Below are 15,686 nucleotides of genomic sequence, written 5' to 3'. Positions count from 1 at the left end.
AAACCAACACACACCCCAACAAAACCAACACACACCCCAACAAAACCAACACACACACCAACCAAACCAACACACACCCCAACCAAACCAACAACACACACCAACACCGCCGTCTCTGCTTTGTCTGCATGTCACCGATCGATGAGCCGAGCTGCTCCAGCCGATCAATAATTACTAATAGGGCACCGTGACGACATGCTGGAGACAAGAATCCTGACACACACACCCCACAGTGACAAACACACACTTTGCTCCCACCTTCACCTCCTGGAGAAGACCCCTGATTGGTCGACATTCCTCAAATTTTCTCCTTAGTGTCAGAAAACTCAGATTGTTTTCACTTACCATGAAATAAAGCAGAAATGTGAAATACAGACCTAAACATGACCCCAATGACCCAAACTCTCTAAAGACACTTGGCGCTGCTTGGACCCAGAGTCCGGGTTCACATGGACCATCAGAACCTCCCAGGTCCAGAATTGGACACCAACTCAGTGAGATGTTCTGGAACATCTTGTCCATCCTTTCTTTTAGTGATGAATGTAAATGCTGACAATTAGCCTTAGCTGCTACATGTTTAGCCTTGAGATGCCATTTTAGACTAGCATAGCTTCTGATAGGCTAACTATCAGCGCCACCAGCGGCAGACATTACGATGAAGCTGCTAAGGAGCGTCAAGGTGTTTCCACCAAAGCAACTCCTGATGCGGCCGCATGCTGTCCGCTCCGGTCCAGAGCAACAGAGCAGGATCAATAACGCTCAACTAGTCGTTATGCTAAATGTATCATCCCCCAGGGACATGCGTGTGTGTGTGTGCATGAGGTTTGTTTCCAACGGTGGATGAAGTAGTGGGAGGTCAGAGAAGGAGAACTCACTCACACACACAGGTTCCCAATCTTAACACTGACTCCCTGGGAAGGATGAGGGAGGGTAGGAGTGTCCGTCCTGATCAGCTGATAAGAATTGTGGTTCTGGTTCTGTGGGCAGAGCAGTCATCTTGTGACCAGAAGGTTGTAGGTTTGATTTCAGCCTCTGAGCAAAACACCAAGCAGCATTTGGCTCCAGAGCAAAACGTTTACGGAGACGAGTCCTAAAGGGAACAGACTCTGAGGTTGAGGAAGTGATGCAATCATGGAGCTTTGCAGGGGGGAAATCTAAACCCTGCAGGACAGGACTCTGTCCCCTGAGGACCGGGTGGGACATCTGGCCTGGACAGCTGTTGAGTTAGGACTCTTTTGTGTCCCAGTAAACTGGTTTATTCCCAGATGAAAGTGGTTTGAATGAAACAGCAGTGTTAGAGAAATGTTCTTCCTGTCAGAAGTGACCTGCGTGTCCCGCTTGTGTTTCTGCAGCCGATCCTGTATGAAGGTCAGGACAAGAACCCAGAGATGTGCCGCGTCCTCCTCACCCACGAGATCATGTGCAGGTAAGAACTGGTAGCCAGGTGAGCGTCTACAGGTGAGACATCGCCCTGCGGCACCTGCAGGTGATGATGAGCTGCAGCTACCATCAACATCTGGAACAGCACCAAGTTCTGGTGAAGGGTTTCATTGGCCGGTTTGGTCGGTTGTTTCTGGACATTAACGTCTCTAAAACCAAACGATGTTAATTGATTTTAGAAAGAATCCGCCTTGCTCCAGGTTTTATTCAGATTGTTCAAAGTTATAAATATCTTGGAACAATTATCAATAACCCCTTAACCTTTGAGGTCAAAGCAGATGCAATCTGTGCTACGGCTCAGCAGCGCTCGCATTTTACCAGAAATGGAGTTTTAATGTTCACATTGTTTTTATGAAACTAAAACAAAACTAAAACTTGAATAGCCCTGTTAGCTTAGCTATGCAGGGGTGTAATTTAGCACCCACCACTGGCCAAATGCGGGTAAAAGTATGACGAGGGGTGTAAATTTGAGCAATGTTGCAGCTTGAACAGAAAAACTGCGTTCAGTTTGAACTCCTGTGCGGCGAACCGTCTGACGTACAGACTGATGCACATATAGGGCGACCAAGGCGCTCATAATTTCACAAAAAAAGTTTATTAAATATGATATTTTATCAACCACAACATTGGTTGATTTTATCCATGGGCATAAGGTTTATCCATCGAAATCCCTCAGTCCTCTTTGCCCCCCCCTGCCCTTTCCTGGTTGCTGTCGGAGGAAGATGAGAGAGACGCGACCAGGAACAGATCGATTATCTGCTGCAGCCCGGTAAGAAGGAAATGTTCATGAAGAGGCAGCGCTTCATGCTGGCAGGGGGGCAGGTGTGTCAGGGCAGGTGTGTGAGAGGGGGCAGGAGGGGGAAGCTATGGTAAGCTAGCAGGTTGTTAGATAACATGATGGCGACCCGTGGAATTGATAATAAACAAGTTTTTGGTGTTTGTAATAATAATAATAACTGAATTTAAATAGAAAACCTTAAAAGTAAGGGGGAAATAGAACAGTTAGAAAACAACTATTAGCATTTAAAATACTTAAAATGAATAGAGACATCTCCACTAGATACTATCTGGGGAAGTCGTAGCCAAAATGTGGAAATGTTCAACATAGGAAATGATTGCAGAAAGTGTTTAAGTTTGCTGTTAGTAATTACTAAAATTGAACTTCTCGCTTAAATTAGTCTGTATAGGTACATATGGTAACATCTCATCAGTCTTCATCAGAGCTAAGAATAAGTTATAACTGGTACTGATGGGATTTGTAATCAAAGAAATGTTAGACACCGGGGTGAAAGCAAGCCGCTCCGGGACACTTTCAGGTCGTTTGCCCGTTCAGACTGCAGAACGCATACAGGTTGCATATGTGTGGCTGTGTGAACGGCCCGGCGAAAGAAATCCGATTTGACAAAAAATCAGAATTGGGTCACTTCAGGCTGCAGTGTGAACCCACCCTTAGTCTGTTTATACATATGGCTTTTTTTTTCTTTTTCCGAAATGTTTCTGAACTGTCCGTCCTGTGTGACGGAGCCTCTCTCTCCTCCCGGAGCTCGTAGCTTTGGTCAGCAGCCTTCAAACCGTTAACCGCCATGTTTAACGTCTGCTCGCCGGGTCCGCACCTGTTGGCCACCGGACAGCCGCGCCTGGAACAATAAAGTTGATCTGATTCTGATTCACCCGCTGGGTGAGGACGTCCCGGCCGCTGGCAGAACATCTGGACCGGACCTGCAGCGATGGGAGAAGTCGTAGTTTTAATCGTGTGAGGCTCCGTCGCTGCATCGATCCTGTGCTGCAGCTCCAGCCGGTTCATGCGCTTCTAATGATTCATTAATGCTCCTAATTGGAATTATTGTCAGATGGAGCAAAGAGCGCGCAAGAAAATCTGATATAAATGCCAGGAAATTCATGCAGCTGATCAATAATTCAAGGCCTCGTCATCCCAAGCATTCTGTTGGATCGATCAGAACCATGAAAGTTCTGCTAACTGAGATTCAGCGCAGATTTGAGAACATCTGCAGAAAAGGAAATCATTTCTACATGAGTCCACTAATATGATCGTTCCTGCAGCTTTTCAACTTTTAGACATGAAGCCGTTTGATTTGGAGGGAAAGGGTCCAGCCAGCGGAGAGGTTCTGCTGCAGAACAAGGCCCGGTTCTTCCACAACCGCTCGGGTTCTGTCCTGCTCGGTGGATTCTGGCGCTGTGATCAGAGCGTCACGGCCTCAGGGCGCCCCAGGTTTCACAGGATGTGACATCACAACCCGGATGTTCTCTGGGGAGTCTGAAGTGGCTGAGCGCTGCTGCCGGGTTGCTCTGTGTGTAGCAGCTGCAGCCAGCAGAGTGACAGCAGCAGCAATTTGTTTTATTTCACCTCCAACACACACACCTACACACACACACACACACCTCTCAGTCATTAGCCGGCCCGTGTCGGCCGCCCGGGGCCGGGGGAAGCGTCATTAAGGCGGCACACTGGACGCTCAGCCAAGGTTTGTTTTGGTGTTTGGAAAGGGGCCCCGGTCCCCGGAGGGGCCCCAGCAGAGGCTCCTGGGGTCCGGTTTGTTTATAACACTTCTTTGGCGGTTTGGAGGAGCTTGTCACCACAGCAGCACCACTGGGTTTCCAATGCTAATTGGTCTCCTGGAACTTTCACTAATGGTTCCTCGTAGCTGGGGAATAAATTATTGTGGCAACAGTCGCACGGCAGCAGCCGCCCAGACACAAACACTGCGCTGATTTTCTGATTTTTCTCTACTTAGAGATCAAACAGCGTGATAAATGATTCATAAAGCGTCTCATTTGGCATTCGAAGCCTCGATTTGACGCTTGTTTGTCAAATGGCAATTTGATTCAGGACAGCATGGGGCCGATGCTGGAGTGTAATTGGACGTCACGGGTCAGATGCAGCGTGATTAATTTTTAAGAATTACCGGAAGATATGCTAATGCTGCTCAGCGCCGTAAGAGAAGAAGAAGCTTGTTGGGAGATTAAATCTGATGTTGACTTCATGTCTTGTTATTAATGATGGATAAATTCCAGGAAATTCATCGGAACAAATCCGGAAATGTTTCCTCTGAGGCTGAAACGGGAACGACTCGGATCGTCTGAGCCGGATCCGTTTCATTTCATTTTACTGTGAAAATATTCATAATAGCAGCTCGCAATTTTCCCTGCGCTTTGACTGTCAGGCAGCTTCTCGTGAAGGATTATGGGAACAAACTCAAGCAGATCCGTTTACATCTGAACTTTTAAATGCATTTCTTCTGATCCAGGATCAGTAATGCTGCCTGTTTCCTCCGTCTAACTGGATACTTACTGTGCCTGCAGGCGAAACTCAGGGCTGCACAAACATTTGAATAATCCTCATAGAGAAATTAAAGGTCGAATCAAAATGAGCCAAAACTGACCCGGTTCGGATTCTTTCACTTTTCATTTTCTTTGCTAATGAACCAAACAAACTTTAATAAAGTCAGTTTGATAATTTTACAATTTAAACGTGTAAAATTTTCTCCAAATCTTCTGATGTCAGGCCTTCATGGATGTTCATGCAAACTTTATTTTCATGTTTTCATTTTATATTTAAACAAATCATTTTAATAGAATCTGTTTTGATTCTTTTTACATTTGTTTCATTGTCATTAAATTATCCTTAAATATTTTAACTGGATTTTTAGGAACAGAAACTTTTTTTGCATCATGAGTTTAAAACCCGCTCCGGTTCCGGTTCCGGTTCTGATCTTCACTTTAAAAGTCCAAATGTTCTGCGGGACGCCAACACTGAGCTCCACCCAGCTCTGCAGCGCCCACACAGAAACCCGGCGCTCCTCAGAGTTCTGGTTCTGGACGGCTGCAGCAACATGAGGAGGCGTTAGCGGCTAACCGCTAGCCATGCTAATGTCATTTATTAAAACTCCTGAAATGTGTTTGGGTCAGAACCAACCAGGAGCTTGGCCCGTCTGGGTTGGTTCTGGGCTCAACCCGGTCAGGCTCTAGAACCTCCAGAACCGCCTGAATGGGTTTTGTTCTGGTTCTGACTGGTCGGTTCTGCCGACATGGGGAAGAACCAGAACCAGACTCTTCCAGGTCCGGTTCTGGAGCTGCAGGCTTGAAGAGGTCGGGTTCTGCTGTCAGAACTTTGCCACAATGAGTCGGGCCGGTTCGGTTTGGACTTCTGACCTCCTGAGGAGATGAAGACGATGCTGCAGACATGAGTTCAGATTGGGTGGAAGAGTCGACAGAACCAGAACCAGAACCGATCTGCTTCCAGGTGGTTCTGAAGAGTCTGGCCCGTTCTAACGGTTCTGTTCCTTCCACAGTCGGTGCTGCGACAAGAAGAGCTGTGGGAACCGGAACGAAACGCCTTCGGACCCGGTCATCATCGACAGGTAGGAACACACCTGACCTCACCTGACATGACCTCACCTGACATGACCTCACCTCACCTGACCTCACCTGACATGACCTCACCTGACATGACCTCACCTGACATGACCTGACCTCACCTGACATGACCTCACCCGACATGACCTCACCTGACATGACCTCACCTGACATGACCTCACATGACCTGACCTCACATGACCTCACATGACCTCACATGACCTCACCTGACCTCACATGACCTCACATGACCTCACATGACCTCACATGACCTTGCTCTGATGGGTCCAGCTTTCTGTCTCTGTTCACTTCAGACTGCTCAGTAATCTGGGCTCATGGTTCTGGTTCTGTTGGTCGGTACCGGGCCCGGTTCCGGTCCGTGAACAGCATGTGTTTCTGAGCCTCTTGCTGCAGCATCAGTCTGAGCCGCGGCCTAATTAAAGCACGGTGCAGCTGGCGCGGCGGCGGCTCCGTTCCTGCTTCCTGTCGCCTCGCTTGTTTCTCACCTCCCACTTCCTGCGAACCGTTTCATCAACACCAGGAAGCGGCGAAAACACGATCAGAGCGGCGGCAAGTCGAGGCCGCCGCCGACGCCGCTTCTCCTTCATCGCCCGGAGACCCGGGAAACAGCTGCTAGTTCTGATGAGCCGCTGACTCTGAACCAGAACCAGAACCAGAACCAGGAGCCTCCTGCTCAGTTCAAACCCAGACGCTTTAACCCAGTCAGGAGCAGCAGAACTCACCCTCCCTCCGTCCTTGGACGCGTTGGCCGAGTCGCCGCATTGGGGGGGGGGGGTTGGTCTGTGGCCAGGTGAGACGCTTCATCCAGCAGAGAGCTGCAAGTCCCAACCTGCCAGACACACACACACACCTACACACACAGACACACACCTACACACACACACCTACACACACAGACACACAGACACAGACACACACACACACACCTACACACACAGACACACACACCTACACATACAGACACACACACACACCTACACACACAGACACACACACACACACACACACACGCGACCTCTCACCTCTGGTGTGTCTGATGTGTTTTTCTGTCGCCTCTCGATGTTTCATCGCAGACTCGGCTCACACAGCCTTTCACAATAAAAGCACATTCTGGGGACTCAAATATCCGCGGACTGCTGGTTCTGGTTCTGCTGGTTCTGGTTCTGCTGGTTCTGGTTCTGGAGGTTCTGGTGTTTGGTTAGAAATGCTGTTGATTTGTTTTTCTGTGTTCTGCTGGTTCTGAGTCCATTTTTTATCGGAGGTTCTGGTTTGTTTGGTTTGGATCTTTCCTTCGGTTCTGTTCCGGTGCACAAATAACAAGTCGGTGTTCTGGTCTCATTGGACCGGTTCTGTCCTGTCTCGGATAGACTAGCTGAAGCTGAAGACAGTGCTGAAGATCTGCTTCCTACAGCCAGGCCCGATCCAACCAGAACCAGAACCAGAACCAGCCCTGGTCTCAGTGTTTCCTGTCCAAACTTGTTTGTTCCTTCGGTTTCTCTGCATTTAACGCTGCGATTCTGGCACAGGAACCGACAACCAAGACAGACACACACACACACACACACACACACACTCTCTCTCTCTCTCTGTGAACACTTGGTGTTTGTTGGTTCTTGGTTCTCGGCTGATTTACTGCTCCACTGGTTTAGTTGCGTTTTAGAGCTCGTTAACAAATGCAGGGATTTATTGCAGTGTTGCCCCCCTTTCCCACCCCTCTGCCCCCTGCGTAGGTGGGTGGGGGGTTGGAGGGGCAGCATGGCGCTTTTCAGTGACCCATCATGCAAATGATGCGGCTGCCGTAAAGCCGGACTCTGGTTGGAGTGAATCAAACATTGTCTGTTTCTGAACTCCAGTTTCAATTTTGTCTCCATCACCTAACATGGTGCAGCGCCATCTGCAGGTTGCAACACCTGCATGCTGCCTCAGGTTTAACTGCTGGCCCTGCTGCAGCCGCTGTGTGTGAATATAAATGCGGGCCGATGCTCCTCTCAGTCGCTTCGTTTCCCCGTTTGCCGTTAATGGCTGAAATCCTGCCGAGGCAGCAGATCGCAGCGCTGACGGATCGCCGCAGCTTCACTGTTATTACACGCTAATATTGCAATTAGATGGGTGGCCAAGTTGCCCGAGCGGGGCAATAAATTGCCTCAGAGTGTCAAAGCGGTGGAGGAGGCTGGGCTGTAATTACCCGCAGTGCCGGCGGTGCCCCCGCCTCCGTCACCTCCTGAGCCTTACATGGAGGTCACGACCCCTCAGAGGTTCCATTTACAGCACTGGGGAGGCGCGCTTAGCGTGATGGAGGGTGACCTTTGACCTCAAACAAGCAGGGGCCTCACAGGAACAACGCACTAATGTGAAAGGACCGACATCTGAAGCGGCACCTCGCCTCCATCTTGGATCCTAAAGAAAGTTTTCAGCAGAAAAGGCTTGGTCCTCTGGTTCTGGTTCTGAACCGGAGCAGATCTTTGAGCCGCTCCGTGATTTCTAAACTACCAGCAGTGTTTTAAAGTGCATTCTCTGAGCTCTAACTTCCTGGTTTTAGTCAGAATGCCAGCAGCAGCGTTCAGGATCAACACTGAGGTCCAACAGAACCAGAACCAGTCTGTTTATGTGGATGCCATTGAACACTTTGACTAGGCCAGTCTCAGCACTATAGCCATGGAAACCGGGTGAACGCAGCTGTTTTCAGTGATGCTGGTTCTGATTTAACCAGGTTGTTGTTCAGATCAGATCCATGAAGGAAAGTTTGGAAGAGGAGACGGTAATTTATCATTTCTTCTAGTTTTCATGGTTGACTTGTTGAAATTGTTTTCTGCATATTGTTGGTTCTGGATTTGGTGTTTAGTTGTTCCCACTGAGGTTCACCCCTGATGACATCACTAAAACAATTTTTAGAATTTTAACAAAAATGAAACAAGCAAAGAGCAGCGTGGAAGACGTCATGGCAGAAAACATTTAATTGTTTTCCACTTTCTCAGTGAAGGTTTCAGGTCGGCTGCAGGCGCTGTTGGAGTCCAGTGGCTCAGTCAAAGTAAGGTTGGTTAACCTGTCAACGGTGGTAAACAAGGCACAGGCGATGTTGATGTTTTTGTTTATGATTCTTCACAGTGAGTTTACTTCAGACAGCAGATCAATTTGAGGTTTAAATCCTTTATTTTTCTGTTTAATTTAGACAGGAATTCTCCTGCATCGCATTAACTGGGGCCAAAGCATTCTGCAGGAAGACTGGTGTAAACATCATATCAGAGTTCAGATATGCAGAGTGGAGGGGGTTCTGATGAAGTTTTGCTTTTTGGGTTCTCAGTAGAGAAGTGATACATGGCAATTCAGCTTAGGTGGTTGAGATGCATCAGTCCAGAGGAAGACGCTTCTGATGAGCTGCTTTGGCTTCTGTAGGTGTTGAGGACTTGGAGAGATGAGAGAGAAACTGGAGGAGGAGAACCGGCGACTTCATCTCCAGCTCACTGCTATGGAACAGTGAGCTCCCGAAATTTGGAGGGTTCCTTGGCATTCAGACGGTTCTTTCCTGATCAGAGGTCTTTGTACTTCTGGATCTGTGATCTCACACTGTCCTTGGTTGGACGAAGAATTTTTGTATTTGATCATTTTCAGTAAGTTTGCAGTGAGAAGTTTTGTTCCAGCTTGCTTTAGACAACTTTGTAGAGATCATAACGTTTCCAGAAGATCTTGTGGTTGCCAACAATTGGCTGCCAGAATGAGCTTTTAAAGCCATTTGTTAAAGACATCCGATGGTCTTTAGTGTCCACTGATAAACATCTTCATTTTTAGATTTCCAGTTGTGCTTAGAAGATGACGAAAGTCATTTTTATGAATTTCAGACATTTGTTTGGCAGTATAATTAGCTATACAATTAGAGCCTCAATATTCCTTTGAGAGAGGATTCTTGCTGCAACATCAGAAACCTAAGGGAAGCAGATTCCCTTCCTCCTCTTTGTATCACAGAAGCGGCTGATTCCATCCATTACCACAGTGTTTTTCAACCACTGTGCGGCGGCACACTAGTGTACCGTGAGTGATCGTCAGGTGTGCCGTGGAAATTATCCAATTTCACCTCCCGTATTTTCCGGACTATAAGCTGCTACTTCTTTCCTACACTTTGAACATGCGGCTTTTCTGTGGATTTTTCTTCAACCACCAGGGGGCTCTTTAGCAGGAAGTGAATCATTGGAAGTCAAAATTGTAAATCAAAGAAGAACGAGCTAATTTTCATTTAGAACAACCACATGCTAGCAGCAGGCAGGACGGAGAAATGTTTTCAAACTCATATGATGCAGCTTCTAAGTTGAGGAGTATCAATCTGGCAGAACAGGAGGGAAATAAAGCCTCTGCACTTAAGGTCGGTGTGAACGAAACCAGATTTGGAAACGGAGAACTTTGTCCTTAATATATCAAGCAGTTATTAGGACGCAGCCCTCTGCTGCCCCCTGCTGGGTCCTTATGGGAAACCGAGAGCGACAGAGATACCAGCGGCCTGTAGCCCGGTGCGGCTGGTATATGTAAATTTCTGGAGGGTTAAAAAAATGTGAAGGTGCGGTTTATAGCATGGTGCGCTCATAGTCCGGAAATTACGGTAATTGGTCTTTAAAGATTTTTTGAAAACGAATCAATTATCTGCAAATGATGCCATCTTTGAGTGTCTTTGCTGTAGCAGTGACTAGCGGCGTAATCATGTAATTTTCTTACCACTAGATGGCAGTAGGTACAGAGCATTTTACATTAAAACAAGAGAATTAGTGATGCTTGAATGTTACTACATTCACACATGACAGTCATAAGTTGACTGGGTTGAGGTGGTGGTGAGGAGAGACGCAGAGACCCAGGTTGTGATAAAGATGATGATGGATTTAATGAAGAAGCTCACACAGTCCGATACAGGCGGCACGGCAGAGAGTTAGCACACAGCTAGTTACCGGTAGCAACTGATATACTGAAGACTGAAAACGAGAGCTAAGCAGACCAGGACTTCTCAGTTCAACTGGAGAGCCGAACGCACAACAACTGACATACGACTGCGATCCGACAAGAGACAAAGACAACAGGTGGACTTAAATACACATGGAGGGAAATCAAGGAATGAGACACACCTGGGAAGCCATCAATGGGGACGACGCAGAGACTGCAGGAAGGAAACTGAACACAGAAAACCCTAAAAATAAATACACAGAAACAGGGATCATGACAATGACAGTGTTGTGGCCCTGTTCAGGTGTATTTCTGAAGTGGACATGTTAAGTGCAATTTGAAATAAGAAATGTAAAATATGATAAAAAAATATTTTTTTGTGTTTATTTGATTCCTATTCAAGACACTTTGATAAGAATGTATATACTATAGGCGGCTACAGAGTATCTTTGTCTACATTTTTGGTTGGTGGTGTGACTCGGGATTTTTTCAATGAAAACAATGTACCTTGGCTCAAAAAAGGTTGAAAAACACTGCACTACCACATCACCCATAGTAAGAGCTTCGGGTAAGTCTGGATGACTTTAGGAGCCGATTGTGTTGCTCTTGCCTTAATGCTCTTGTTGTTGTTTTGCAGTAAGGTTTCCCGTAGACTCCTGCTGAAGTGCAGCAAACCTTCAGCAGTTTAGTGGGTTTCAGTTTTGACAGGATGTGTTTTGGCTCAAGCTGGCTGCTTTGCCCCAGAACCTGAGTGAAGGAAGTGGAGTCACGACGGTCAGAACTGATCCAGAATGGTCCCAGAGCAGTGCAGGCCAGCGGCCCTCAAGAGCCGCTTGTCCTGCAACCTTTAGATGTCTCTCTGCTTCACCCGACTCCAATGTTAGCTCATTAGTAGAGCTGGTGAGGCAGTTCCATCATTCAAGGGACACGTAAACTGGCAACAGAATAAAAGGAGTTTTAGTCCATCACTGGAGGAAGAGCTCCCTCTGATCAGGTAGCCTCTTCATCCAATCTGTTTACAGCTTTTCATGCTACATGCTAAATGATGCCAGTGGTCCGGCCCGGTCCGTTCTAATGAACAGTTTGGTTCTGATCGTTATCAAGTATTTATAGTTTTACATTTTCATATGTTTTTTTAAATTCTGTTTTGTTCAATAATGCATCCAGATTGGTGCACAATGTTGATTCATTGGCTGTGATTAACCAATACAATGCTTGGATCCATCGCAAACCTCTACAGTGTGATTATAAACGAATCACGTCCGTCATCCCCTGAACCAAAGTTAGGTTTGCAGAGAGTAATTAAACCTAAGGAGAGCTTTAACTTTGGCTTTCTGCTGACGGCTTCATGGTTTCATCTTCATTTGAGTAAAGAAACACCAGAACAACATGTTGGTCTCACAGTTATGATGCTTTATAGTCTCATGGGAGGAGAAACGGCGGCAATGCAGCTGGAGATTTAAGGAGGCGATTCACGAATGGAGCAGAAAAAGCTTTAAGCTTTGTTTCATCCAGGAAAACCTTCAGAGATCCAACAGCGAAACATTGAACTCTCTGTCACATACAATGTGATAAAGTGAGTCTGAACCCGAGTCGCCTCTGTCTTCTGGCCCAGTTTCAGTCCCGCCTCTGTTCTGTCGCTGGATTCACTCCCATTTGGTCTGTTTTTAGTCTTCTGCCTTAATGAAAGTGTGATTGCTAAGGTTTTGTTCAGCCTGCTGGTTTCTGTCCTGCCTATTTTTCATTCTTTCATGCTTCTGATCTGGTTTTGATTTGCCTTCATTCGGCTCAGCGGCTTTCTCAGTTCAACTCCAGTTTGCTGGTCTTTGGTTTTGTTGCCTGTTTTTGAGTCAGTTTCTTGGTTCCTGAGCAGCTTCTATCTTGTTGCCTGGTTTTGGTCCCAGTTTCTGGTTCTGTCCTCTGGTCACTGTGGCGTAAAGAGGCTTCTGAAGGACTGGACGTCTCATGACTGAAGCATCCTCCGTGACGGCGGCACATCAGGAAGAGGACGGTGAGAAATGTTCTCTGGTTTGTTGGTCAGATGAAATCGGAACAGTAGATCTGAAGTCTGGACTCAGTGCAGGGTCAGGGGTCGTCTGTCCCAGCGGACACTTCCCAACAATCGCAGCGCATCGATCGGGACATCGCGGCCAATCGGAGCCTCGCAGATTAACGGTATAGATTTACAATAAAACAGAACATCACCGAGTCAGAGAGGAAGATGGAGGATGAGGAGTGGTGGGGGGGTCACCTGGGGGAGCTGAATAAAACTTCAGCGCTAATTGGAGCATTTTATGTTAACTTGTTTCTATCATGGTGGTTCTGACTGAGACAACAGGAAGTGCTGAGAAGGTTTTTAGTAATGCATTGTGGGAAATATAGATCATAGCGATCTACTCAACAATTTAAAGATTTCTGTGATCCAGAACCAGAACCGTGGCTCTGAGACGACCCGTATCAGGTTAGCAGTCACATTTTCACTGAAATACTTTTTCTCTAAAAACAAAATCCATTTTTCTTCAAAGTTAATGTTTTGCTGATGATTGAAGAGGCTGAAAGGGTTAACTGGGCCAGCCTGTCCAGCCTGGGCCAGCCTGTCCAGAATCTGGTCCAGGACCAGGTCCTGGACCAGGTCCAGTTGGTCGGGAGGAACGGTTGTTAATCAGCAGGTAGAATATGAAGAAGTGTGACATCACTTCCTGTCTGATTTGGTCTCAGAGTCAGAGGTCAGCAGTGCTGATGGTTCTGTTCTGGATGCAGCTCTGGTCCATAAGGTCCAAACTAAAGTTCTGACTCACATTGTTGTACCTGATGATTCTCCCAGCATTCCCAGCGTTCCCAGTCACTACAGCGAACCTTTTCCGCTTTAATGCTGAAGGTTCAAACGTTTGCTTCTTGTCGCATTTGGTTTCAACTCTGGAATTTCATTTTCTACCTTCAGGGTGGTTTGTGAAAACCTTCATGTTCCTTAGATATAAGGAAATCCAAAAGATCTGAACTGGTTCTGGACTGGTTTTAGGTTTTCAGTCCATGTTCAGTTGCAGTGAGCAGAACATGCCTGCAGGTGCAGTCCGAACCTCAGGTCAGGTGACCTTTAGGTTACCTGACCTGTGCCTAAACATGGCGGCGTCTCAGGCTGAGGCCAGATGGCGCGTCGTCGCCACAGAATGCATCGGGTCGCTGAGGGACCGGCAGCAGAGGCGGCTCGGTCGGAAATGCCTTCTGCAGGCGTTGGGTCGAGTTGCCGTTACCGTCATCAGCTGTAGTTTCATGGCTGCAAATCTCACACACACACACACACACACACACACACACACACAGCGCTGATGCTCAGAGGTGAGACCGTCTCTACTCGATCTGACGGAGTGTTGGCCTGTGTGTGCGTGTGTGTGTGTGCGTGGTGTGTGTGTGAGAGAGAGAGAGAGGAGGTGTTCAGGCTATCAGCCTCCGTGTTGCAGCTTGTTTCTTCTCTCATCTTTAACTCACTGAAAATAAAACAAGAAGACTGTATTCCTCAGGATCAGAACTAAATTTAAAGGTGTGTGAGTTTCGTGGTTTGGGGGCAGGGGGGAGGGGTGCAATGAAGCAGAAGAAGAAAAAAAGCAGAAGAAGAAAATCTCCAATTCATTGAGATCAAGTCAATAACACTGTAATATTTATGAAGGCTGGAAGCCAGGCTGCCCTAAAACCCAAACTCCAGCAATCCTGAATTATAAATTGGTATTGATCTGTGTGTGTGTGTGTGTGTGTGTGTGTGTGTGTGTGTGTGTGCGCGCAGCATTTTACGTTCAAATGAGCAATTGTTTTTGGGTCTGCACAAAAACAGAAAGTCCAGAGCTGCTTGTTTGGAAACACTTTTTAACAGCAAGAAAAAAATAAATGTGTGTGTGTGTGTGTGTGTGTGTGCATAAGTAGACCTAATTAATTCAATGCCACTTCTACCCTATTTATCTGATCACTTGATTTATTTTTGCAGCAAACTCTAAAAACAGGAATAAAAACCAACAATAGCGATGTTTATGGTTCTAATTTGGAGACATAATTTACCCAGAATCCTCTGCTCGCTCCTTCTCCTCCGCACCATCCATGCAGAAGCGATGGACGAATTCATTTCCCTCCAGTCCAGCAGCACCGCTCCCTTATTTTCCTCTCAGCTGATCCACTTGCTGCTGACTCACTCACTGTGTGTGAGAGAGAGAGAGAGAGAGAGAGAGAGAGACACATCACACTGAGCTTCATTAAGTGTCCTAACTAAACTTTCTTCAGGCTGCAGTTAATTGCTCTTACACCTCAGAATAAAAGCTTCTTTAACATGAGAACATCCTAAGTTCTCAGTTTGACCTCAGAAGCTAGCTATACTGCTAGCCCTGCTGCTAACCATACTGCTAACCACTGCTAGCATCTTTAGCTCTGGCTTGTTGTGGGTCTTTTGGAAGATGAACTCCTGACCAGCCTTTAGCTTTTAGCAGGTGTTCATTCAGGACTGTTAGCTCAATGCTAACTAGCTTCCCTGTTTCTGCTGAAAAGCCTCCCTCAGCATCAGGCTGCCACCACCATGCTGGTTTTCCTCCACTGTGTGCAAGAAGAAAAAAATCAGGGAGAGACCAGAAGATGATAATGAGGCTCATGTTTCGTTCACTTTGACGTTACACCTATCATAGCAACCCCCAGCAGCCATGACAACCAGTTAAAGGATAAAAGTCTGCTGCTGCCCAGGTCACAGAACCTCCAGCCGGTTCTACCAGCCGAAAAGTTCTGGAGGCGACGATCTGCAGTCTGGCAGAACAGGCAGGAGGAGGAGGAGGAGGAGGACAGGGGGTTTGATCCTCCGCCTCGTCTTTCTTCAGCCTCGCAGTAAAACCTCTTAGCGGAAGCGCCATCTTGACCGGGCCCTGTGGAGGCGTACCGGGCCCAGAAGCTCGGGGTCGCGA

The 15,686-nt window shown here is 47.1% G+C and overlaps 1 protein-coding gene across 1 annotated transcript in view; it reads left to right on the top strand.

Moving 5' to 3' along the window:
• LOC103131633 (transcription factor COE3-like) overlaps window positions 1-15,686 on the top strand; it is a 92,271-nt gene that overhangs the window by 23,213 nt on the left and 53,372 nt on the right. The window contains exons 5-6 of the mRNA XM_016666789.1: window positions 1,353-1,426; window positions 5,751-5,819. Coding sequence (XP_016522275.1) covers window positions 1,353-1,426; window positions 5,751-5,819 — 143 coding nt within the window. The remainder of the gene's footprint in view (window positions 1-1,352; window positions 1,427-5,750; window positions 5,820-15,686) is intronic.

This window comes from Poecilia formosa, unplaced genomic scaffold (assembly GCF_000485575.1).
Source record: "Poecilia formosa unplaced genomic scaffold, Poecilia_formosa-5.1.2 Scaffold798, whole genome shotgun sequence".
In the NCBI taxonomy this organism is placed as follows: Eukaryota; Metazoa; Chordata; class Actinopteri; order Cyprinodontiformes; family Poeciliidae; genus Poecilia; species Poecilia formosa.
This window is presented reverse-complemented; position numbering and strand designations above follow the sequence as displayed.